This window comes from Lutra lutra, chromosome 5, assembly GCF_902655055.1.
Source record: "Lutra lutra chromosome 5, mLutLut1.2, whole genome shotgun sequence".
Lineage (NCBI taxonomy): Eukaryota > Metazoa > Chordata > Mammalia > Carnivora > Mustelidae > Lutra > Lutra lutra.
In genome coordinates, this window is record NC_062282.1 from 77,950,020 (window position 1) to 77,976,897 (window position 26,878).

The following is a 26,878-nucleotide window of genomic DNA, read 5'->3' on the forward strand; positions in this document are numbered from 1 at the left end:
GTGAAGGTGGAACACCCTGTGGGTCCTACTTGTGGTTGGACCCCGAGTGCTGATACAGTTAGAATACTGCCTTAGCATGTAAATATTCCTCCTGTGACTAGGCAACATTTGGAGGCCCCTCCCCCCACAAAACACCTTATGTGAACTGAAATAAACAGATTCAAAGTATCCAGTATCACCCACCAATCATAACTGCATTTCTCTAGTTAGTGCATCTACCCCTCTATTTGATCACTGGTTCACATCATCTACACTCCCTGGAACTTCTGACTCCCATCTCGCGATGGAGGTGTGGCCTTCTATATCACAGACTACATGAAAGCTATCAGATGGGTTCTCCCCACCTTCCCACTTCCAAGTGAAGGGAGCTCACCTTTTCAAGAACCTGACCTCTTAACCACCTGTCTCTGTGTCCTAGAGTTCTTTCAGCGGCATTTTTTATATAGTCACTAGTTTCTTCCACATGGAAGAACTTTGAAACATTATGCTACATGGAAGAAAAACAGATACAAAACTCACATATTATATGACTCTACTTGTAAGAAATACCCAGAAGAGGTAAACTCATAAAGACAGAAAGGTGGCTGGTGGCTGCCAAGGGCTAGGGAAAGGGGACAATGGAGAGTAACTTCTTAATGGGTAAGGGGTCTCCCTTTGGGGTGATAACACTTTAGAACCAGGTAGATGTGATTATTTTACATGTACTGAACACCACCAAAGTGCTCACTTTAAAATGGTTAACATGAGGGACACCTGGGTAGCTCAGTCACTTAAGCGTCAATCTTTAGCTCAGGTCAGGAGCCCAAGGTCCTGGCATCAAGTCCCGCACCGGGCTCCTTACTCAGTGGGGAGTCTGCTTCTCCCTCTGCCTGCCACTCCCCCTGCTTATTCTTGCTCTCTCTCTGACAAATAAATAAAATCTTTAAAAAATAAATAAATAAAATGGTTAACTTTATATTATGTAAATTTTAAACAAAGAAAACTCCCCTACACTCTTTCTAGTTACTACCTTTCCTTATTTCCTTTCTTTTCACTTATACTGAGAAACTTCACAATGGTTGTCTACACTTGAATGTACCTCCTCACCTCCCCCTCATTCCATAGCCTACTCCACTCTACTCCTATCCAGTGATAACCACTGATGCTTCTTACTCCTCACGTCTTGAGATTCTGTGGAAGCACCTGACACAGAGATCAGTATCTCTGTCCAAAAGTACTCTGCCCTGATGTGAGACTGCAAACCTCCAATTGCCTCCTGCCTCTAAAGTCTCCCCTTCCCCAGGTTTCTTTGCCAGCTTATCTTCTTCTACCTCCCTCTAGAGTTAAAATTTTCCAGAAATTAGTGCTTGTCTCTCTTCTGGGACATTTCTCTCTCTCTCTCTTACACACTTACACACACACACACACACACACACACACACACACGGGAATGCATAGAAATAAACTAGAAGGATCTACTAGGTAATAAAACAAAATACATTGCAAAGTCTATATAATTAAAAAGGTCTGGTAACTGGCACATGGATAGAATTAGCAATGGAACAGTGAAGAAAATTAAAAAATAGACCCACTGCATATGAAAATCTAATATAAGGGTAGCATCTCAAATCTGTGGGGAAAGGAAGACTTTTTTAATAAGCATCTTTGGGATAATTTAACAGACATATGGAAAAAGATAAAATTAACTCCATCCTTATGTGTATATATCAGGATAAATTCCAAACAAATTATATTTAAATGTAAAAAATGAAACTATATACGTACCAGAGGAAAACATAGGTGAATTCCTCTATAACCTTGGAATAGAGAATAAGTTTCCTATTTATGATCCAAAATGCAGAGGCAATAACAAAAATATTAATAAATTTGATGATGCAAAAATAAAAATAAATAATAAAAATAAAAATAAACTTCATAAAAATTTTAGATCCATGGGAAATATCACAAGTAAAAGACAAATGACAAACTGGGAAGAAAATCTGCAACTTGATATAGACAAAGTGTTAATATTACTAATCCATAAAGCACTTTTTTTTTTTTTTTTAGATTTTATTTATTTATTTGACAGAGAGATCACAAGTAGGCAGAGAGGCAGGCAGAGAGAGAGGGGGAAGCAGGCTCCCTGTGAGCAGAGAGCCTGATGCGGGACTCGATCCCAGAACCCTAAGATCATGACCTGAGCTGAAGGCAGAGGCTTAACCCACTGAGCCACCCAGGCGCCCCATAAAGCACTTTTAAAAATACAAAAGACCCATAAACCTATAGGAAAAAAGGCAGTTCACAGAAAAAGAAATACAATGCCATCTAACTAAAAAACGTGTTCAACTTTGCTCAGAATACAAGAAAGGTCAAATAAAACTGCAGAAGGCCTTCTACATCATAGGAATAAAACCATTTCTCACCTATGACACTGGCCAATACCTATCCCCAGGTTAAGATTATACTGAAAGGGGCAGTTACAAAAACAATGTTCATGGAAATGCAAATGGTACAACCCCTATGGAAGCCATTTGACGATGTCTAGTAAAAATTTCAACTGCACTTAACCCTTAACCCAGAAATGTAACTTCCAGGAAGGGTTTCCAAAGATATATAAGCAGTAACCTGAATGATCTTGGAAGCCAGATGGTCTCCAGAGCCACCAGAAAGTAAGACAGCCTGCACGACACACTGATATCAGCCTATGAGACCCTGTGCTGAAGACCCAGCTAACCACCACCCAGATTTCTGACCTACCTACACTGTGAGTTAGGCCACTACACCACAAGTTTGTAGTAATTTATTGCACAGCTGTAATATGTAATATTACATATTGTAATATGGCCCTGCAGATGGGAGAAAGGGTTCACATCAAGACCTAGAGGTGTGAGTAACTCAGTCGGATAGGACCTTAAGCCATCTAGTTTGGCTGGAGAAGCAGGCAGGCAGAGCTAGGAGCTTAGAACAGCTAAGGTTCTAGGGGCCAGCTTTCCTTGCCTGACCCTCCAACACAGACGTGGAAGGTAAGGCAGAAGGTGATGGAGGGGAAGGCCCTGGCAGGCCGCATGGCTGGTGAGGAGCCATGACCTCAGGTTTACGCTTAAAAATCTTTAAATACTTTGGTTTCTTTTTCTGTTCCCTTTCTTCTTCCTTTTTAATTCCCCTCCCCCACCCCCCTCTTTCCTGGACACTCAGACTTTCATCTGGATGGCCTTAAAAAAGAAAAAGAAAATTTAACAAAAATGTAGACTGTTATTTGGTACAAATTTCTCCTTTGTAAGTTTTCCTTTTATATAAATCTATTTTGGCAGATAATTGAACCCAACTGTGATATTTGAATAGTTTTAAGAAAGTACATACTGCTCTACTTGCAAAGGGAGTGGAACCTTGGCCTCTTCCTTAAGACAGGCAAAAGGGAGGGGGTTGCAAGATGCCCTGCTTATTTGTTTCTGAAAGGAATCTTGCCCCAGGCACAGGCTCAATTCTTGTGCCCCACAGGGAGCAGGCCTTTGTTCAGAGAGCACCACAAGTGTGATGGGCACTGCACCAAAAACAAAGCAAAAATGCTCCACCTTTGGGCTCAGGACAAGGGGAACCTGAAAACAACAGGAGACTGAGAGTGTCAGTTACAAGGGAAATATCTTTTATCTTCTAGTTTTGTTGTTTCTGATGGCTTTGCTCAGGCATCAAATCAGTGTGACTCCATTCCTTGCTAGGTATGTTCCATGGAGGCTTTGAAAAAAATGATGACATAAATCAAGTCCCAACACAGGAGAAAACTTATGCTATTGAGCCGACACTGTGCGCAATCCTCCAGAGATCATTCGGACCCTTCTCTCTTCCAACATTTCCCCACGTCCTACACCTGAAAAGGTCCTGGCAATATAATTCTCCACCCAACGTCACCTCCCTCAAAGTATCAGAGGAACCTGCAGGACCCTCCTGGCACACGTGCTGAGCGTGCAAAAACACTGTTCTTTTCTCCATCGTCATCAATGGAGGTCCTCAAAACTCTCTTCTACATCCCTTGCCCACAACACTGCTATCATCAGCACACTTTCCTAAGGCATTTGTGAATCCACACCTAACTATGCATTTACTACTGGTTGTGTGAGGTAGGTTTTCTCTAGTCTGTTCTAGATTTAGTCCCCTTGAAGTCAAGCATGGCTATCAGGTTCTAGTGACCAAGATTTGCTGAACCAGTTCATATCCCCATTATCTTCATCCTTCAAGTTTCAGGGCTGGGCAAAGAAAAGCTCAATACATATTCAGGATTAAATGCATTTTCCTTGACTATTTTACTTTTCCAGATCCAAGAGTCCCGTGCTCACTGTCCTCACATCCATACACACTTCACTTGACCTTAGCCAGAAGGCCAAGAAGCGATTTCACACTTCACATCTGTCATGCTAAACCAGCCAGTCTGTTTCAATAGGAGAACAGGTAAGGGAAGAAGGGTGTCTCTTATAAACCAGCCCCCACCTTCAGGAGGGGAATAACGTCTGCAAGAAAGAATAAATGATGAAATTTTCTTCTTCTTCTACCTGCTGGTGGGTGAATACACTAGAAGCATATTCTGACATGAATTTCATTTCTACGTGAGCTAAAGAAGAAAAGCCAACAACAGGTGTCATTTCCCCCACTGGAATGGTAAACTACTAGTAATCTCGAAAGAGAAAGGCAGGCCCAAACACAAAATCCTCATGCTGCTTAAGGACAAAAGGGTGATCTAAGAATTTATTCTTTCAGTCATGAACAAGTATTTATTGAACGGCTGCTATGAGCTAAGCGTAGGGCTGGGCCTTGAGGAGCCATAAGTGAGCAAGACTAAGACCAAAACCCCTATTCTTTCTTGTAGCATGGAAACAAACAACATGAGTAAAATATATGCTATGAGACAATAAGTACTAACGAGCAAACCAATGCAGAGAAAGGGATATGAAGTGTCAAGGAGGGAAAAAACTTTCTTCAGATGGTGGCTAGGGAAGGGCTTGTTTGAGAAGGTCACTTTTTTCTTTTTTGGAATAATTTTAGATTTACAGAAAACTTTAATGATAGTACAGATTCCAAAAATTCCTGCATAACTTTAACCCAGTTTCAGTTCCCCTAATAATATCATCTTTTTTTTTTTTTTTAAGATTTATTTATTTGTCGCAGAGAGAGAGAGAGAGAGAGTGCACAAGCAGGCAGAGTGGCAGAAAGAGGCGAAGAGAGACAGGCTGGCTCCCTACTGAGGAAGGAGCCCAATGCGGGACTCAATCCTAGGACTCTGGGATCATGACCTGAGCCGAAGGCAGCGGCTTAACCAACTGAGCCACCCAGCTGTCCCCTAATATTATCATCTTACACTACTGTGGTATATTTATCAATATTAAGAAACCAACATTGCTACATTAATAGTAACTAAACTCCAGACTCTTCATGTCTCACTGGTTTTTCCATTAATGTCCTCTTTCAGTTCTAGTATACAAATCAGAATTTAGGAATTCAGGTGTCATGTCTTCTCTGCTCTATGAGGGGGTTTTTTGTTTCTTTTAAGTAGGCTCCACATCTAACATGGGGCTTGAACTTATGATCCTGAGATCAAGAGTCTGTGTGCTCTACTGACTGAGCCAGCCAGACATCCCTGTAATAGCTTCTTGGTCTTTCCTTATCATTACCATGGCAGTTTGAGGATTACTGACGACATATTATGTAGACTATTCCTCAATTTAAATCTGTTTGACACTTTTCTCATGATTACTCTGGGCTTACTGGTTGCAAGGAAGAACACCACACAGGCAAAGAGTCTATGTTCTCACATCCTGTCAGGGGGTCCCTCATATCCATATGACAGCACTCGTGAGGTCCCTCTTAATGACAGGTAATACTTACTGGGTTTCTTTACCATAATGTTACTATTTTTCTCTTTTCAAAAACGGTTCTTTAGAAGTAAATCACTAAGTCCAGATCACACTCAAAAGATTTAAGCTCCTCCTCCTAGAGGTGAAAGCACCTATAAATTATTGAAATTCTTCTTTAAGAGATATTTTATCTTATTTTTCCCATTTATTCATTCATTCATTCAATCATTAGTTTATACCAATTCAAATTGTTGTATATTTATTTTATACTTTGGGCTATAATCTGATATCACATTACATTACTTAAATCATTCTAGCTTTGGCCATCAGAAGACAAGTTCGCTTCTGATTAAAGACCTAAGAAAAGTGAGGGAATTGCCCACAAACCTGTCTAGGAGAAGAGTATTCTAGGTCCCAAGGTGTGATGGGCCTGATGTGTTCAGGGAACATGAGGGAGGCCAAGGCGGCTAGAGGAGAGGGAACTTTAAGGAGAGTAGTAGGAGGTAAATCGACAAAGGTAATGTTGAGCCACATGACGGGGATGTGTAGGTCTTGGAAAGGACTCTGACTCTTACTTTATATGAGAAGGAAGACCAACAGATATTTCTGAGCACAGACAGACATAAAGAATCACTCTAGCTGCTGTACTGAGAAAGAACTGTAGGTGATAAAGGCAGAAGGATGAAGAAGGCCTGTTAGGAGCCACTACAATAATCCAGGTGAGAGATCATGGTGGTCAGAGAGTAATGAGAAGTGGTCAGATTTTAGATATATTTTGAAGAGAGAGCTATTGCAGGCCGTGCTGTCAGAATATGAGTGTGAGGAGGGCGCCTGGATAGATCAGTCATTTGAGATGTGACTTGATCTTGGGGCTTTGAGTTTGATCCCCATGTAGGGTGTACAGATTACTTAAAAATAAAATCTTTAGGCGTGGCCGGGTGGCTCAGTTGGTTAAGCAACCTACTCTTGATCTCAGCTTAGGTGTTGATCTCAGGGTTTTGAATTCACGCCCTGCATTGGGCAAAGGTGGATGTGAGAGAAAGGAGTCAAGAATGCCTAAGAGGATTCTGATCTGAATAAGTCAAAGGACAGAGTTGCCATTCACTGAAGTGGGGAAGGTTACATGAGCTCAGTTTTAAACACATTAAGGTTGAGATGCCTATTAAACATCCATATACAGGTATCTAGTAAGTAGATGGATAGAGGAGTCTGGAGTTCAGAAAAGTATGTGCTGGAGACTTAAAAAAAAAAAAAATCTGGCAATGACCAGCATATACATGAAATTTAAAGCTGCTAGGCTAGATGTGATCACCCAGAGCTTTAGTGTAGACAAAGAAGAGTGGAGACCCAAGGACTGAGCCTGGGGGCCCTCTGGCATGGAGAGAAATAAGACCTTCTTACCTGTCCTTTAATCAGAGACAATTTTACCAAACTGTTTTCATCTACTGTGTACCATCTGTGTATTCACCTACTGTGTTTCATCTATTGTGTAGCCCACCATGCTCAGGTGTCTCGATATGCAGCCTTGACCCTCACCTGCCTTTCTGCAATTCCCCACCCTTAGCTTGCTTCTATACTTCCTGGCAACTGCTCTCCAGCTTAACACAATCAGTATTGCCACCATCTCTTGCAAGCTGCTCCTCTCACCTAGAAAACCCTTCCCACGCGACCTCACCAAATGCCAGCTCTTTCTCAGGCCCCAACAAGTGTCCTACTTTCTCTCCGAAATCTAACTACTCTGACTCATAATGAATGACCCTCTTCTCCAAAGCAGCCAGTCTCTAATACTTGTTGTCCGCATGACTAGATTTTATCACTTACTGACCTGTGTGGCTAGTTAACTTTACCTATAAATAGCTCTTATTTATATGTATTGCAGCTTCCTTTAAGAAGGAGGATAGCATCTCAGCCTTTTCGGTTCCCCCAACAGTAGCCTGGCACAAGTATCTACGTATAGCAAATGCTCAATAAACGTGTGTGAATTATTTTGTGTCAATTCCATTATCCAATCAGTAGGCAAGTAGCTGGAAGGTAGAGGCCCATTTTTTTTTATCTCTGACTTATCTGGCACTGGGCAGGACACAGGTGGGCAGGCACTCAGTATGTGCTTATTATTAAAGAGGTTGATGACAATGTCCCTGTCTCCAGGGATACTACCATCTTGGCGCAAAACAATAGGAACAGGTGTTCTGTGCTTGCTGCCCTGTCTTCCCTGAAGCCAGCTATTTCCTGGTCAAGAGAGAAGCACCCAGCGACCACAGGGAGAAGAAATCCTAGGGCATCTGACATGTGATACAGAAAAGGGATGAGAGATACTCAAACCACGGTGCTGTTCTAACAGCCCAGACATCAGGCTGTCCCAGCTGAGACACACGACAGAAGAATCAGAAAAGACGAGCGCTTCAACTTTGGTGAATCTCTTTTTTTTTTTTTTTTAAGATTTTATTTATTTGACACACAGAGATCACAAGTAGGCAAAGAGGCAGGCAGAGAGAGAGAGAGGAGGAAGCAGGCTCCCCACTGAGCAGAGAGCCCGATGTAGGGCTGGATCCCAGGACCCTGAGATCATGACCTGGGCTGAAGGCAGAGGCTTAAACCACTGAGCCACCCAGGTGCCCCGGTGAATCTCTTCTAAGAACATAGTCCAAAGGGCACAGAAAAATAGACAAAAGGAGATTTATACACACACACACACACACACACACACACACACACACACACACACACTTTTCATTGTAGAATTACTCAGAATAGAAAGCTTTAAACCACCTAAATGCACAACAATAAGAACCAATTAAACAAAATTTGGTATATTCATATAATTGATAAAGAGCAGCACCTGGACAAGTTCACTGTGTGCCTAGTTATGTGCTAGAGGCTCTACCTTTCAAAACTCTGCAAAATTTAACTCCCAGTTGCTAAAAGGAAAGTATCAGCCTCAAAACACTACGTACAGAATGACAGCACTCGTGTAGAAACAACTGGAAGAACGTAAGCTATAATGTTATCTTTACATGTGGATAGTGGAATACGGGTGGTGGTGGTGTTTCCCTTTGTGCTTTTCTGTGTTTTCCAAGTTTTCTGCTTGGAAAACATATTACTTTGTCAGCAGGCAAAAAAAAATCTATTTTAAAAACAAACATGTAAGAGCCAAATTCTCAACTCTCTAAGCATATGACTGTTAGAAGGCTCCTACTTCTGATGTAAAATATAAGAATCATAGCTCCAATCCTCATCCCCCTCACCCCTACCCACACACCCAAGATAGAGAAAACGCAGTGAAACTGTAAAACTAACAGCTTTGTGAAGAGAAGATCCTGTTTTGTTGATCTTTGGTTTTCTACCCTGGAGTTCTCAACACCCTGTAAGACATATATTTGGGTGCTCAGTAAACATGAAAGGGAAGGAAGAATTACGGTAAACTTACAAGGCACAGATGTCACTAAAGCACCAACAAGTCCCTCTATCCTCATGCTACCGCCTCCACTCTGTCCCAGGTCTGGTCCCTTACTCTCCTATCTCTACGCATTGCTCAGACTGGCCAAGGAGCTCTTGGAACAGACAAATGGCTATTTGTACCACAGCATTCAGCTTTTTGGGTTTTCTGTTTTTTCCTTTCCTTTCTCCCTTCCCTTTAAAGGTGAGCTTGCCTTTCAGCTAACTTGCCTTTCAGTTCCACTGCTGAATCCCGTGCCAGTCAGTCTGCAGAGAATCATTGAGAGAATGAATTTGAATAATAAAAGCTAGAACAAGGCAATACCTTGGAGACAGACTTGGTGTAGTACCTTCAATTTAGAACCTCATTTCAGTGGCTAATGCAGTCGTTGGAGACATTAGCCTAATTTTTGCCAGGAGAGTCCAGCAACACAGCGGTACTAAACATGGACTCAGAGGACCCTGCTCATCTAAGAGACAGCGTGGAGAATGAAATTAGCAGCTCTGCACTTCTGGTGCAGAGGAAAGCAGATCCTTGCTCCCTTCCCCCAATTCATCACCAATCATGGTTAAGATGAAAAAAAAAAAACAAAAAAAAAAAACACAGGAATGTGTGTAGGAGTCAGCACTAACACTAAGTTCAAGGGAAACCAGGGCCCCTGAAGAGGCCCCCATGGGACACTTAAGGACTATCAGAAAGTCAATCTCAAAGGACATCCAGTAAAAGTGCCGCCCTATAACTCATCTTGTAATTGCTAAGCCCTATATGCTGTAGGTCTGGAGACACTCCAGAAGCTGCCATCAGGTTAGTTCTGAAGCCAGAAATGGGGAGAAAAGCCCAAAATAGTCAGTCTGGAAGGGAAAGGTTCAGGTCCAGTCACATCTACACAGGCTCAGGGGACAGGGAAGCTATTCCAACAAGAGCTTCCTACTGGCTCGGCTACAGAGGGAGCAACATCTAATGTGGTCCAGACTTGGCCTAAGTCTCTCTCCGTGTGGCCAGTCTCCTCGCTGCAGGAGCCAAGCCGCTAAGGACCCTTTGCTTTCCAGTGGCCTGGTGAAGAGGGGAGCAGAAGCCTCAGAGGCAGCAGCAATATCCTATCCCTAGGGAACAGTCTCTGAGGTGCTCACCGCTCCCTTGTACACATGCCAACAGTGGGCTCAGCCCATGCTGGTCCATGGCTGCCAGACCAAGAAGGTCCTGTTCTAAGACGTAGGTGAGCCAGCAGCTCACCCTCTTTCTTCCCACCACACCTCTCTCTTTGTCTTTGGCCCCCAAAGTCCTATTCTGCTCCGCGCTCTTATCTTAAATTCTTCTGAATTACCTAGGGATGGGGAGGAGAAGACGTTCAACCAAGTCTTCATAGCCAAGCATTTTCTAAAACCCAGTGCCTTTTTCCCCCCTCTTCTCTCCCCCACCAGAGGGCAAAGGAGGACCCAGTGTTTTTATATTATATTTTATTATATATTATATTTTATCATATTTTATGCCTAAAATAACCTACCAGTAAGCCACTCTCAACAGCATCATGGCCTCACCAGCACTCACCTGGAAGCCTCAATGGCTTTAAGGGGTCAACACTATAATCACAGGCTTTATAGGTCTATCAAGTCCCTGGGATGTGAGAGCCCAAACCCTGTACCTCACAGATACTAAGGCACAGCCTTATAGGAGATGCAGGAGTTGCCTGGGAGGCAAAGCAAGAAAGATGGGAAGCTAAACATCCCAGACTCCACCCAAGAAGCATACGCAATAAGGGGAGCAGTACAGGGATAGGGAGGCAGGACATGTTCTCCATACACAGGACCTGCCTGCCAAAATTTACTGGATGGCAGGAATCCTAGATCTGTGGGTGAGGACTGAGTCATGATATAAATCTTCTTTTTCTAAGCAGCATGTGCAAAAACTCCTCCATCTCAGGAAGGGAAGGGGGACATGGGGGCAATATGTGGGGAAGGTGGTGGTCTGCAATCAGAGGCACAGATTTCATTTTAATACTAGAGCAGCCTCCTTAAATTACAGAGTCCATTCTGGAAAAGACATGGAAGCTAACCTGGCTTTGGACAGTCTCAACACCACTGATGGGAAACTCTTATCATTGCAGTCTTGATAATTTGCCTGTAAAAAGCATTTTTTCCTATAACTATAAATCAATCCCTCAATGCAATTTTAGAAATCTATTCCCCACTGCCCCCCGAAAAAAAAAAATCAGCTATTACCAGAAACTCCAAATGCGAGACAGTAGAAGCTGAGCTCCAGCATAATTAGGGGAGATTCTGAATGGTGCCCCGAGGCAGACCATACAAGAAAAGGGTAGAAAGGAGTTATATACGTTCAGAAAGCTCATTTAGGGAAGAGGCTGTGCATAATGCATGCAGGCCCCGGAGTATAGACACTCCCTCCTTGCGGCCTGCTCAGAGGCAGGCTGTGAGCCACGACACTGGCAGATGGCTGCCCCAGTGCAATTCTGCATGCTCCAATGGCCGCCTCCTCCTGTCCACCCTCAAGCACAGGCTGATGCTCCCACAAGGGGTGGGGAGCACAGCAAACATTGCCCCTAAAGAATAGTACCTTTCCCCAGGGAAGGTAAACATTTCCATCAGAAGGCAGAAGCAATTTCTCTCTGTGCAGGAAAAAGGAGCCACAAACATCAAGTTGCTCATTCAAAAGAGACAGATGATCTCTGCAAGCCAAGCAGTGCCAAACCATCTGAAAAGGGTTTGCACATCCATCAGCACAAGTGGCTATGTGGGGGGAGGGGAGCAGGAGTGTGGTAGGTCTACTCAGGGTGCAGGACTCTCTGGCCTCAGGTCATTTGTTATTTGACTGGAACAGAAGCCCCAGGGGAGTGGAAGCCAGAAGTTTTCCTGAAGGGGCTCTAGCCTGAGCAAAGGAGCAGCAAAGCCACTCTCCTCTATTCCAGGTGCCCCCAGTCCTCCCAGTCCACACCCCGAAGTCGTTCTACTTCCAGCATCTACACTCAAAACCTTTCCCAGTGCTCTGTTGAATTTTGAGCCAGACACTTCTTCCCACCACCAACCCCCACCTTTTTTTTAGTCACATGCGACCAAAAGAGAAATGACACTTCACTAGTCTTATGCCTAAAATAACCTACAGAGAAATATGGTTTATGAACTCCCCTGTAATACAATACATAATTCAGAGCCCAGCCATTTGTCACACTATTGAGTAATCCACATGCATCCCAAGGGTCAGACAATAAAATCTGTAAATCAATAGCAAAGAGGAGTACACCTTAGCCACTAAGGTAAAACACAAAAAACATTTTTTAGCATTAACCTTTTTTTTTTAAACTTAGAAAATATGAATTTCTGACAGCAAATACCTGTGAAGGAGTTGTATGCCAGAATGGAAGAATTTATCCTTTCTAGAACCCCCCCTGACAGTCGATTTCAGTGGAAAAAGAAAAACCCCAAGATTCACATTTTCCCAATTACAATAATGGCTTTCTTCTACACACCTGCCATCAGCACGGCAGAGATGACCACATCAGTCATAAGAAAAGCACATGTACATTCTGCACCCAAGAAGAGCAAGCAAAATGCCTGCTTTGTGCAAGAGCAAGGCACTTAAAACAGGAAACAAAATAATAAATTATTGCAGAGCTGGATCTGAACTTATTTTTCTTTTCTGGATGATCAAACACTGAGTGTGAGCGTAGGGGTAGGCATCGCAATCTGCAAACATATTGCCATAGTGACTGGTGCTGAGACAAAGATAAAACAGGCAGAACTTCATTTATATTCCAAGGAACAGAGACAAGTGCCCTGATCATTCAGCCCCATAGAGAGTCCCAATGCTAAATGAGTAGTCTCCTTCCCAACCGCTGTAGAGCACCATCCAGGATCAGACGTGGGGTGTGTGTCTCCACTTCTGACCAATTATCGGCCTACAGCGGAACCTCTCCAAAGGATGCCCCAGGTACACGGGGGCTACAGAAGAAGGCGTTAGGGCCCCTTAGTAAGAGCTCGCCTTCTTGGACACAGGAGGTGAGATGGAGTCAGGTGAGATCTGCTGTGCATAGCTCTACTCTGGTCAGTTTCTCTTTTTACCTAACACATCACTTGGATATTAACTTCCTTGGTTTTATTTAATTTTTTATTTTGAAATGATTTTAGACTTGGAGAAAAGTTGCAAAAAAAAAAAAAAAAAAAGAAGAAGAAGAAGAAAAAGAAGTAGAGATCCCATAAACCCTTCACCCAACTTCCCCTGATACTAACATCTTACAAAACTATAAAACAACTAACAGAACTGAGAAATTAACATTGGTACAACAGTACTAACTTGAGACTTTATTTGGACTGTACTTATTTTTCCTCTAATCATTTTTTTTCTGTCCCAGACTCTCATCTAGGAAACCACACTGCACATAGCTGTCCTGTCTCCTCCAATCTTTGACATCTCCTCAGTATTTCTTTCTTGACCTGGATGTACTTGCAGAGTAATGGCCAGCTTTTTTCTAGATTATGCCTCACTGTGGGTTTATTTGATGTCCACTCATTTTTACTACAAGAGCTGTTGCTATGAACCCAGCACTATAGTGAACAATTAATATGTTCACCTCATGTACTACTTAAGACAACCCTGTGAAGTAGGTATTACTTACTATCCCTATTTTGCAAATGATACTTCATTAAACCTTAGTAAAATTAGGTAATGTGCCCAAGACTCCCCAGCTGTAAAAGGGAGCGCTAAGGTATGAGCCTGGGGAGACTGATTCTACAACACTCCGCTGCCAGCCAAACTCAACTAGATGCCACAATACAGCCGGGACGCTACCCTCTGAAGAAAGGGCATTCTAGCTTTTGTCATTTTTTCCAAAGGAGACAAACAAACCCACTTTAACTTCTAAGTTCTGCCCAAACAACCAGAAATTTCCTTCTCTTTATAAGAAGTACCTCCCTGGCCTAAGGATAAAGAGGAGGCCACTGTGCTGAGACCTCACTCCGGACTAGCACCAGGCAGAGAGAAAATAAATGAGCATGTAGGTGTGCTCCACTCAAAAGAACCCCCTTCTAATAGCCTCTCCAAGGGTATGGAGACACTGCAGTCACAGGATTTAAAAACAACAAACAAACAAAAAGCAAAACCAAACCAGAAACTTCTTAAACTGCTTTTCCATGTCAGGCCCAGAGAAGTCCAACACAACCTGGCACTTCCTCTTTCAAATTAGGCTCTCTGGGAATGCTGAAGCACAACCCATTCATGTAGCACAGGAGCAGGGGGGTGGAGTTGGGGGGTGTCAAGGGACAGGGCTATGGGAGACAGGGTGGGAAGCATTCCAGCTGCGCTCCAGGATTTGTTTTTAATGCTTATAACTTTAGATCACTCAGTTGCACAGACTTGATTTTTCCCAAATAGCCTCTCTGGCAATGCTAATATGTTTTTCCTCTTATTCTGACTGATCAGCGAAATGCATGGCTGGAAGGACTGCCTTCGATGTAATTTCTTTGAGCCGGCAAAACTGAGAAAATATTCCCCCAGCTACACACCCCCACATCTATCCATCCCTGCCACCTGCCATTCAGCTGCAGGTAAAGGCCATTACAGTAAAGAAGGAAAGGAGGCAGGGAGGGCAGGCAGCAAGGGAGGGTGGAAGGGAGAAGGACTCAGGGCATGAAAACGAGGAAGGGAGAGAGAACATTTTGTTCAAAGGGAGTCACTACAGAACCCAGACTTTTTCTGACATGCATAAGCAGGGCCAGATGATGCCAGCAAATAGGTGAAAAGACAGCCTTCTTTTGAGCCGTCTCTTCCTTCTCCCCACTGCCTTTCAACTCCCCAAGTGTCCCTGCCAACTCCATCACTAAGATGGACTTGTGTAAAACTGACATTGCAAGTGGCCGCCCCTATTACTGCTGACTTTACGTAAGAGTCCCTCCCCTTTGCAATCTACCACTGATACCGGACTCCAAGGTATCTTCAGCTAGGTACTCTGATCGAATACTAGAAGTTGAAATGCTAATGGTATTTAGGGAACAATTCCTCCAGCTTCCCCTTCTGCAATCTAACCTAGGGAGAATCTAAAGCCAACTAAGAGCCCTCAAATTAGACTGCATAAAACAGGGCTACTTAATCCACTGTGTTTAGGGACATCTGGATCTACTCCTAAGATCCCTAAAATTTAATCGAAAACAAAGCTTGAATAATTCTGCATCCTCTTGAATAATTTCCTCCTCTCAATGTCAACAGCCTCTAAAATTCACATTACTTTGTTCCCACATAGGCCTCAAATAGCACTGCTTTCAAAAAATGATCTTGCAGATTGAAATCCTGGGAAAAGCAATGGGATTTGGGATCCTTCACTGACAGACCATGGGCTCCAGGAGAGACCACGAGAAGAGGTAATCACTTCTTGGTGCAGCACCTTGAGATCTCCCTTAAAAAATGTATACAAGGCACCAGGGACAAGGGGGTTTTCCCAAAAAATGTTAGTTTTCCTCCCTTCCCCAATAGCTAGACTAAAGTTCCTGGGTCCTATTCTGCCTCAGTCATTCTTGGCCATGATAGACTAGACAATCTCCTCACCCTCTGTCCAAAAGCCTGACTTGGCAAACCAGGATGACAGAATGGAGATTAACAAGATGATGTTTATACAACATGTAGAGGGTTGCTGGGATGGGGGAATAGAGGTAGTTTTCTTTTTTCTCCCTAGGCAAAAAAAAAAAATTATAAATAGACCATATTAGTATTGCCTGAAAACTCACCTCTATCCAGATAAACTAATTATGTCTACAGATAATCAAATCTGAAAACTTTTAATCCAAGAAATGGTTCTTTCCATTCAAATAACTGCTTATACAAACCCAAAACAGACTATTCTCTAATTAAAGAAATTAAAATACAACTCAATCTTTGTTTGCCCAAATCAACAAATTATAGGAAATAAGGCAAGACCAACAACCTATTAGTTTATGAACAGTATCAAAACAAAACCCACACAGGACCAAAAACACAATCAGCCTGATTCAGCACAAGCACCAAAAGGCTCACAGAGCCCCCTGCACACTAGTTCTGCTTCATTCAGGTTCTTTTCAGGCCTATTTAAGAAGATCAGTGGCCAGTATGGTGCCACTCCAATTTTGAATTTGGACCCTGCCAGGGACCTAAAAAAATCTTGATAGTCCCTGGTTCAGAAGAGACAAGGTTGGAGCAATTTCAGAGGAACTTCTGGTAAAGCTCTCCAACTTGCCCCTTAGGCCAGACAAAGGTCTCCTTACTAAGGAGGACATTCCAACAGTCCCCTTAATGATGTGCCTGCCAGCTATCCCAGTCTAAGGCTCAGAATGCACCAAATCCAATGCTTCTGGCCCCCAACAAAGGCAGGCTAGGCTTTCAAATGCCAATGCCCCCCCCTTTTTTTAAAGTAGGCACCGTGCCTGGCATGGAGCCCAACTAGGCCCTTTCTGACACTGAACACCACTTGGTTCTGACCTCTTGACGTTCTCAGCATCTTCCCCACAGAGGTTCTTCCTCATCCCTCCATTTCCAAAGTAACCAATCAAGTCCTTCTCTTGCATTATCCAAGGTAGAAGCCCCACCCTCAGCCTGGCTCAGGAAACTTAGAAGACATCTAAGTGAAGTTTCCTCAGTTTCCCTCTACCTCCTTCCCATTGATCTTTGTTGTCTCCTAGCTTCTGCTTCTCATTTCCAAGGTGCATCTTATTCAATAGGCCAAGACTTTCCATCTGGCACCTATACAATTTTAATCTCATCAATGGTCTCCTCTCTGGGATTTCAAATCTGTCAACACTGATTCCTTTCTCTTCTGACTTCAAACATATACAAAGGTCTCTCAACTCAGTTTCAGTGACCCTGCCTCTGGGAAGTCTTCCCTTCAGGGCCCCTCCTCTGTCTTCTTACCTAACTATATTCCTGTCTGGGGGTCCTCCTACACCATAAGCCTAGGCAGGCATTCAATGCCCACCACATTATCTCTAACATCAAGCATTCCATCTTGATGGAATCAACTGTACATCACTATAACATACAACAAATGTAACATAAAATAGACAAGTTTTTTGACGTCACTACCACCAAAATTACTGTTTTAGTTCTCTTCTTCCACTTACTCTTAAACACCTCAAACCTAGGAGTTTCTATCATCTTTTTTCATTTCCTCATCTCCCATTCACAACACAGCCCCTGACTGGACTCAACTACACACTAATAGTTTACACTTACTTACATCATTAGTTCTACTGCCTTGTTAGCTCTCCTCCTCATCTCTCCTCCCACCCTCTCTCCACCGCCCCCTATCTGACAGATGGGACTCTGCCCACCACCATCTTCCCATTATTCCCTATACATTCCTGTCTCTCCAGCCAGGGAGTTGTACTCTCACTCTGAAGTCTCTGTTCATGTCATCCCCTTCCCGTCCACTCATGCTTCCTACCTGTCCTCTTCTCTACCTAGTCAAGTATTACCTCCTCTTAAGTTACCAATCAATTCCTACCTCTAGTGCTATCACAAAACCAAGAATGGAACAGGTTCTGGAAAAGGACCTCTCATTTCAGCTCCAAGGCAGCCCTTGAGAGATACTCCCAGCCCTGATGAATCCCAACCTTTGAGATGGCCTGGTCAGTTTTAGCCAGCAGCATGAGGCCAATATGAGAGAAAAAAGGGAAGTCACAGCTACACAGATTGTCTGAGCTAAAGCCAAGCCCTAGGCATGAGGGCTGGGACTTGTTTTGACAGCCAGTTTTCCATCATCTCTACTCCAGTTTAAGTTTTTCATTTCAGCCAGTTTGGGTATCCTGACTTTTGAGAGCTGAGGCTATGCCATTCTGCTAAGTAGTCTTTATTAAACCTCAGAGAGAACAGGTGGACGGAGGAAGCAGAGAAAGGCAAGGGTAAGAGCCTAGGGTAAGTATTAAGCATACAAATGCTTGTTAGAAAGCAGACTGTCAACAGCTGCTCTCCATCACCACCCAAGTCCACAGATTGCAAACTGGACCCTGGCCTACCACCCCATCCAGGTAATGAAGGCCAAACCCCGGGCAACGATGCTCTGTGCCAGTGCAGAGCTCAGCCAGCTAGTCTCAAAGTGGCCTCAGCCTTGGCAATCACTGCCATGGAGTTCACAGGCTTTTCTGCCCTGGCCTCCACCTGTTCCCCCAGGATGTGTGGGATTTGGCTGCTGAGGGGCAGTGGTCAGCCATTCTGGGAGAACACCACAAATGGAAAATGAGGGCTCACTGAAATGAAGAGATCTAAACTGTATTCATGGAACCTTCTGGGACCTTCATGTATTCCAACCCACCTTCCTTTTCTCCCCAAGGACAAGGTAATTTGGAGCCTCAGAAAATGCTCTTATAGGCCTCAAAAGACCTGGCATCCTGCTATGCCCCAAGCAGTTCTCCTGACAAATTCTTATTACCAAGGTACAAAAGAGATGCTCAGAGCACAGAATGCCTAACAAAGGCTTCATAGGTGGTTGTAGTGATGGAGATGGGCCAGAAGTATAGGTAGGAAAGAACAAATAAAGCTCTCAGGGAATCCCCAGAAGACTCAAAAGGCTTTGAAATGGAGAGGGGTGGGGGGAAGGCACTGTGCAGAAAGAAGGAGCACCAGAGAGAAGCTCTGTTGAACATCTCATCGTTTAAAGTTGCGGAGATAGGGGCACCTGGGTGGCTCAGTGGGTTGAGCCGCTGCCTTCGGCTCGGGTCATGATCTCAGGGTCCTGGGATCGAGTCCCGCATCGGGCTCTCTGCTCAGCAGGGAGCCTGCTTCCCTCTCTCTCTCTCTCTGCCTGCCTCTCTGTCTACTTGTGATCTCTCTCTGTCAAATAAATAAATAAAATCTTTAAAAAAAAAAAAAAGTTGCAGAGATAGCAACTTGTGTTCAAGAGAGGAGACAGACTATCCTAAAGCCACACAAAAACCACCCTGTTTCCTCTATTTGGTCCTTGTTACACCTTTCTAGTGCTGCACTTTAGCCAGGAAAAGATGAGCAGAGACCTATTGCTACAGACCCCCCTCAGGGCATTACCTTCTGCTGGCAGATAAGTCCCACTGCACCACTCTGATAAGACACAGGAGTTAACTTATAAACCGCCTTTAACCAATACTCCCATAGTCACCCACTGCTCATGGGCCTAGACGTGTGCGCGTGCGCACACAGGCCTACATGGGAAGGGTGGGACAGAAGCAGGTCATACACTTGTGGACCATCCTGGGAATGAGATCACCCATAAGGAGGATCTCTCCACACCAGGGGAAGAAGGGAGGGTCACCTGCCTCCCAGCCACACAGTTGGGGAGGTGGCAGAAGGCACAGGGAGCTTTGTCCCTGAGTCCCAACTCAATTCATCCTATAGGATACTCAAAAAAATCTGGTCTTTATCCTTGGTTCCTGGCATAGAGCTCCTAAAACCTTTGAAATTTACCGAGTGACAGTAAATTCCAGTTATTCCAGAGTTTATGCTGATGAGATGACTCTTGAGGGGTAGAAGAAGGAGAGAAGGCAGCTTTAGATAACTTCAGGATGGGGACAGGTCATCAGAAAGAGTAAGCCATGATCATACAGTTGGAACTTTTAGCCCCATCTGCTGACCTCCAAGAAGAGGAGAGAGGGCTGGAGACTGATTAAGTGATTGGACATCAGTGATTAAACTCAATCATGTATATCAAATTCAACCTCCATAAAAACCCCTGAACCACCAATTTGAGAGCTTCCAATCTGGTCAACACGCAGAAGTTCTAGGAGGGTGGTGTGCCCAGAAAGGGCTGGGAGGCTCTGCACCCCTCCCCCTATACCATACCTTGCCCTCTGCTTTTCTTCCATTTGGCTGTTCCGGAGTTGGACCTTAATACAATAAGCCAACAAACCCAAGTGTGTTCCTAAATTCCCTGAGCTAGGAGTTTTTCTAGGAAATTATTTAAGAGGGGGTTGTGGGAATTTCTAATTTATAGCTGGTCATAAATACAGGGTGATATGGGACTTGGAACTAGCATCTTAAGTAGATACGGTGTCACTGAGACCTTTAACTTAGGGATCTGACACTACCTCCAGGAATGTGTTGTCAGAATTAAACTGCTGGACACGCAGGTGGTATCTGAGGACTAAAGAATCACACAGCCCCTTCCAAGCTGTAAGGGGCCAAAGGCCTCTCAGACAAGTCCACAGAGTCACCCGGATCAGAGTCAGGTGCTCCCTCAGACAGATGTCCAGGGCCTGCAGGAAATCAGACTCCTCTCTTAAATACTTGAAACAGAGTAGTTGGTCTACTATAAATGAGGTTTTTAAAATTCAATTCCCTCCTATTGCTCGTGCAGATCTGAAATGATCTGACCAGATGGCTGGTGCTCTATAATTCTTGGATTGCTCTCATCAGTTGTTGATGATTTGGATTTTTTTTCTTTTCCCTTTTTTTTTTTTTAACCCCCTCACACGAATGTGTTCCTGCATGGGCTTTCTGCGTGCTCCCATTAAGTGGGCTCTTTGTGCTGATGCCAATATTTCTGAAATTCTAACAGCCTCAGAAGTCAATTCGGGTCAATAGGGTGCCCCAGGTTTGAGGTTCCTCGAGCACACATGGAGCCAACAAGCAGCACTGGATGACGGTCAGGACAAGGCTCTTTGCTCAGGCTGCCTTGTCAACCTCCACTTCTCCTTCAGGTCCCAAGAAAAGGAAGGCAACAGAGGTATATTTTTTTAAAATGACAACTATAGCCACTTACTATTTCCTATATGCCAAGTCCTGTGTGAAACATTCTACATATGTTAATCTTGTTTTAGTCTCACATCATCTCTGGGAAGCAGATATTTTCAGATGAGGAAACTAAGGTTCAAAGATTCTCATCAACCTGGCCAAGAACACACAGCTCAAAAAGAGAACTTTCATGGGGTTGAAGACTCAGCAGCATAAAATTTGACTCACCATTCCACTGAGATCTCAACAATACGGAGAGAAGGCCCTAGCCTTCCCACACTCTCCTTTATGCTCTCAATGAGCACAGGACACTTCCACCAGAACATCCAAAACACTCTAGTGCCTTTTTCTGTCACTGTATCCTGAGACTATATGCTACTAGAAGGTAGGAATCATGTCTCATTTGCTACTCAAAAAGACAGCATGGCACAGTGGTGAGGAGTTCAGGCTTGGGGCCAGACAAAACTTCTTTTAAACTGTGACTCTACAGTTTAAAACTGGTCATTTGACTAAGTCACTTCTAAGACTCAGTTTTGTCTATAAAAGCGAGGGTAGTTATAGCACTGGCACCATCGATACTCAGTAAATGTGACATATTACCTGTATCTCTGGCTACCAGTACAGTGCCTGGCACAAAGCAGAATCTCACAAATGCCCAGGGAGCAGAGACTTCACCACATTTGGCTGTGACTGGCTTTCTGTACACTTGATCTTAGCCAAAAGGCCGAGAAGCAATGACCAGCTTTCTGTAGTAACAAGTACACAGGCACAAAGTCCTAGGTCTCAGGGGTCTTCCACCCCAAGACAAATTTCTGAATTTCCTACCCAGAACCCATAGGACCTGCCAGCAAACAGCTTTCCTCTGCTTGCTTGTGAACAGCTGATGCTGAATCCACACTCAAATGCTTGCTGTGCCTCCGTAAGGTGAGACAGATCCCAAAATAAACCAGAAGACAGAGAGAGACAGGAAAATCACTTCCAGGAACAAGTGGCTCACAGTGAGGATGCTGACAGTAATAACAGAGGCGGGTCGATTTCAGGAGGGTGACCTGCAGCTGCTCCAGGGCTGAAAGGCTGGGGCCCAATTCCCACCTGGCCTGGTGGGAAGGCCCATGAAGTCATAGGTAGGTCCCCTGGTGTTCCAGACCACAGCACGCAGCCTGGAAAGCTACCTTCCTATGAGCCCAGACCATGTATCCCAGGGTGCCCTCCCTGGAGGCCTAAGGACAACAGAGCTGAGGTTCTTCCTTCAGACACATGAGGGGACAAAAGTTACTGAACTAGGGATAATACCCGTCAACAAAAACTAGCCATTTTCTGAAAAGTCCCCAAAAGATATTCCATCATCCTCCTTGCCACATCCCTGACTCCCGGGCAAAAAAAAACTGTGCTAACCCTTTCTGCTCCCTCATCAAAATCTCTAGGGGGGTGGGCACTTTAGGGGCACAGAAGTCTCTCCACCTCACCTTAAGTGTCCTTCCCCATCAAAGACCAGAGAGGACAGGAAGCCTATACACTCATGCACCCTTACTAGCATCCAATTCCACAATCAAGTTCAAGGGATAGCACAAATGGAGAATTTACCAATTAAAATCAGAACTGAATGTACTGAGTGATATCTTGATGTCAAGAATCCTCACAACAGGGAGGGCAGGACATTTCCCCAGTTATAGGGGTTTTCCTAAAACTTCCCCCTGGCTCCCTCATCACTTCCTTGGTGTTTCATCACTCTTCGGTGGCATCAGCGACCTGTATGCAAGCCCAGCAGGAGTGCCATCGCTACCAGAAAGTTGGCTGGCACAGTGAACGCTGCCCCTGCCGGCACAGAAGCAACGGGGACAGTGAGGACACAGCGATGAATACTGGTTCAGAGCGGACCAAACCACAGTGGCAGCTGCCAGGGCTGGCCATCCACCTTGCCACAGCACACAGTGCTAACAGCCCGCTCTGAGAACAGACCCAAGTGTCCCCATAGTGGGGCTACAGTCAGTAGGTTGGAACAAGAAGGACAGTGGGGGGGCGCCTGGGTGGCTCAGTGGGTTAAGCCGCTGCCTTCGGCTCGGGTCATGATTTCAGGGTCCTGGGATCGAGCCCCGCGTCGGGCTCTCTGCTCAGCGGGGAGCCTGCTTCCTCCTCTCTCTCTGCCTGCCTCTCTGCCTGCTTGTGATCTCTCTCTGTCAAATAAATAAATAAAATCTTTAAAAAAAAAAAAAAAAGAAGGACAGTGGGAAGGAAAGTGGGTCGAGGCTCCGTGGTCAGTGACCTAGGACACGTCAGCTGAATGACACAGGTCAATGAACCTCAGTGTTTTCACAGGAAAACCCAGACAATAACAGTTCCTACAGTTGTGAAGATTGAATGAAATTATGCACCCTCAGCACCTAACACAGTACCTGAATATGGTGAACTCTCCACAAATGCTCATTACTTTCTAAGCCATGGGCCCAGGTTCATAAAAGGGCTAGAAAGTTGTTCTTTCTGAGGATGCCCCATTTAGAAACCAGGCCAGGATCAGCCCCTGTTTCTTGGCACAGGTTCCTTTAGCAACAGAACACTCCTGCCCCGCACCGGTGCTCAGTACTCTCCCGTGAACAGTATTTCAGCTGCACTGAGCCGAGCAGCAGAGCCTAAAATAGCATTTGCAGAGTGAGGCACATGTCAGTGTCTCTCCTGTGTTTCAGAAGCACAAGGAAAGAAAGTTTTCAATCACTTGCTCAGAATGCTCGGCCACCCACCACCTGCCTTCCTTTCATGGCAATAACGTGCCACAATCTCTGCTCTGTTGGAAAACGGAGGTCCCTAAGCCCCGCAGCAGCAGTCGCCACTTGGAAGGACCACACTGTTCCCCTCCAGTGGGCCACAGAGTGACTGCTCTTCCAAACAGCCCTGTGGGGACGAAGGACATGTGCACTTAGAATTCAGAGTGTGTTTCACAGGGAGAGGGCTGGGCTTGGTACCTGGCCGAAGGGCCTGCCACTCATGGGTCGGGTGAAACACCTCGAGGACCTCGGAGTCCAGCTCCTCTTCTGCTGTGGTTTCCTTTCTGTCTGCTTCTTTGGTCCTGCTCTTCTCTGGGCTGGTGAGCGCAAACTCCTTCAGAGAAAGGAAAACACAGGGCATGACCCACCATAGCAAGGTACCAGGTAAACAAAGAACATGGCCTGGGTGGTATACCTTTCTCCTCCGTCCTCCTCTCCTCCCCAGCCTTGTCTGGACTCTTCACAAGGTTAGCCTCATAACAAGAATGAGTGAGGTGATACAGTTACATCAACACAGCAGGTGTTATGTGTATATGAGTAGGGAAAAACTCCATAAAGTCCATTACTATCACTTTTTAAATTTTATTTTATTTACTTATTTGACAGAGAGAGAACGCACACAAGCAGGGAGAAGGAGAAATGGGGCTTGATCCTAGGACCCTGGGGTCATGACCTGAGCCAAAAGCAGATGCTTAACCAAATGAGTCACCCAGGTGCCCCAGTTCATTACTATCTCAAGGGGGTTAAGGGAACAACCTAGGGAGAGGGGTTGGCAGAAGAAGACAGTAAGAGCCTTTTGCTTTTTACTTGCCCTGTTACTATACTGTGGGACATTTGAAACTCTCACCTAACTGCTCTTACAAATAAAAAAGATGTATTTAAAAGAAGAAATGCACACATGAATGGGAGAATAAGTCCTCAAATGGCCACCCCAGACAGACAAAACCTGCCAACTGAGGCCCAACTGATACCGACAGGGCCCAGCAGGGCCTGGCAATTCTCTGGGGTGCCTACAGGGCATAAATGACCCTTTGGGACATAACAACACAGGGTGAAAGGGCTGCAAGTGGGAAGCTGGGAGTCCAGTGAGGTGAAGGGGGAAGAAGCCAAAGCTGAAAACTAATTCCTAAAACCTGTTTCCTTCCACCCCATGGAGAGCATGGAGGATTAATGAGATGATGTCTGTGGAGCACTTTGAGCTCAGGAGACAGAGATGCAAGATAAATACCAAGTATTATTCATTTTGCTTCTTCCAGGCCTCCCATTCTTCCTGTCCCATTTTTAAACCTTTCTTGCATAAAAGCAGTAGGGCCTCAGGAAACTGGAACCAGAGGTTTCCAAAGCTCTGGATAGCAAGGAGGAACCCCCACTAGCACACTGGGAGGTTATTTCAGACTTCGCACCTCCAGATCCTTCCTGTAATAACAGTGAGCATATTTTGTGAATTCCTATGAACCCAAACCTGAGCTAGGACCTTTACACACATCTCATTTTGGTTTCCCAACAAGCCTAACCTTGAATGGGAGGTAGCAATGCATCTCTTCCAAGCAGCACCCCAGCTTCAGATAAGTATCCCCACCTACCCAGCACCTGAGAGTCTGACCTTTCAGTAACAGTCAAAGGAAAGGGCAAGGTGTTTAGTTAATGTTGATGATAATGGAAAGCCCCTCCAAAGACTTTTACATTTTAACAAGAAATAAAGGCATGGAATTCAGATGGCAGGAATTCAGATCTTGTTCAGGACCTATAAGGAAGAGATCTTGGACAAGAAGCAGCCCTCAAATCATGTCACAAGTAAAGAGAGGCAAAGACTACAGCACAGTGGTTAAGAACTCAAACTCCATATCACATAACCAGAAGTTCGAATCCTAGTTTCTTGTGATTCCTGGAAATTTACTCAATTTTCTAAACCTGTTTTCATATTTGTGAAGCAAAAGTAATAGCGACATCTAGCTCATACATGAGACAAATGACCACCTTGTAAACCACTAGCTCTGGGTACAGGGTAGCCATTACTCTTATCACTTGTAAAGACAACCATAGACTACAGGTTGGATGAGTCTGTGCAATGACATCCAATAGTGACTACACAATGACATGACTCAGGTCAGGTTTGGGTTGTGGACACCTGAGTTGCCTGGCCCATCAAACCTCTCGTATCCCTTCAACATGGAGTTTGCACAGATCTGAGCTCAAAAGAAAACTAGGAGTAAAAGAGCAGCCATGCTTGTGAGACTAAAATAAAGACAGAATGGCAGGAGACACTGGCCAAAAGCCGGATTTCCTAAGAGCAGGCTTTGTGTCCATCTCTTTCACCACAGTACCCCCATGCCCAGCACAGTTCTTAATTTACCATCATCCAAGAACAAAGGAATAAAGGAACAACCCTCTCCCACAGGCAGGTACATGTTCTAGATGCCTTGGAGTGAGGCAAGTCCAAAGTAGCCACACCTGCTAGAACCCAGGGAGTAGCCCCAAGTTCTAGAACAAAGACTACCTTGTCCACAAAGTACCCGAAGCCTATAATCCAGGGCCTATCCATGCTGGTCAGCCTCTGCCAAAAGCACCATACACTAGACCATGGGCCTAGGGGAATGTTAATAAAATGTACCCCCAAAGTGTGTGGGTCAAATGCCTTAAGGGCCAAGGAGGGCCGGGTGTCCAACAATGGGGAGTGCTTGTGTTGTGAAAACTGGAGTCCTCCTGCCTTGACTAAGGAACACAGCTGCTACTCAGCTGGTCCACCACTGCCATGAAAAAGAGAAAAACAGAAAAACAGATTTTTATCTCAACTCTTCTTATTTTAGAACACTAAGAGGACCAAACTAAACATCTCTAAGCTATAAACTGCAGTTCTTGCTTTAGTCTATTAGCCAGGTAACTCCTGGCAGGTGTGGCTGTAAGCAAGCAACCAAACTCTCATCTCCAGGAGAAGCAGAAAGAGGCAAGAGGAATGGTGATGATGAAACATGGCAGAAAGCCCTTCAAACTCTAGGCTGGTCCGTGTTCATTCTTTTTTTTTTTTAAGATTTTATTTATTTATTTGACAGAGAGAGATCACAAGTAGACAGAGAGGCAGGCAGAGAGAGAGAGAGAGAGGGAAGCAGGCTCCCTGCCGAGCAGAGAGCCCGATGCGGGACTCGATCCCAGCACCCTGAGATCATGACCTGAGCCGAAGGCAGCGGCTT

General features: G+C 44.7%; 1 protein-coding gene across 11 annotated transcripts in view; it reads right to left on the minus strand.

Annotated features, from left to right (window-relative positions):
- The window catches only part of SIL1 (SIL1 nucleotide exchange factor), a 262,858-nt gene that overhangs the window by 130,463 nt on the left and 105,517 nt on the right, over positions 1-26,878 (minus strand). For 8 of the 11 annotated variants that reach the window (XM_047729779.1, XM_047729773.1, XM_047729774.1 and 5 more), the window contains one exon: positions 23,889-24,024. The exons of 2 other annotated variants lie outside the window; for them this stretch is intronic. In XM_047729779.1, the coding sequence (XP_047585735.1) occupies positions 23,889-24,024 (136 nt within the window). Of the gene's footprint in view, positions 1-23,888; positions 24,025-25,204; positions 25,304-26,878 lie in introns of all 11 variants that reach the window. One more of the 11 variants, XM_047729772.1, reaches the window with a different exon arrangement.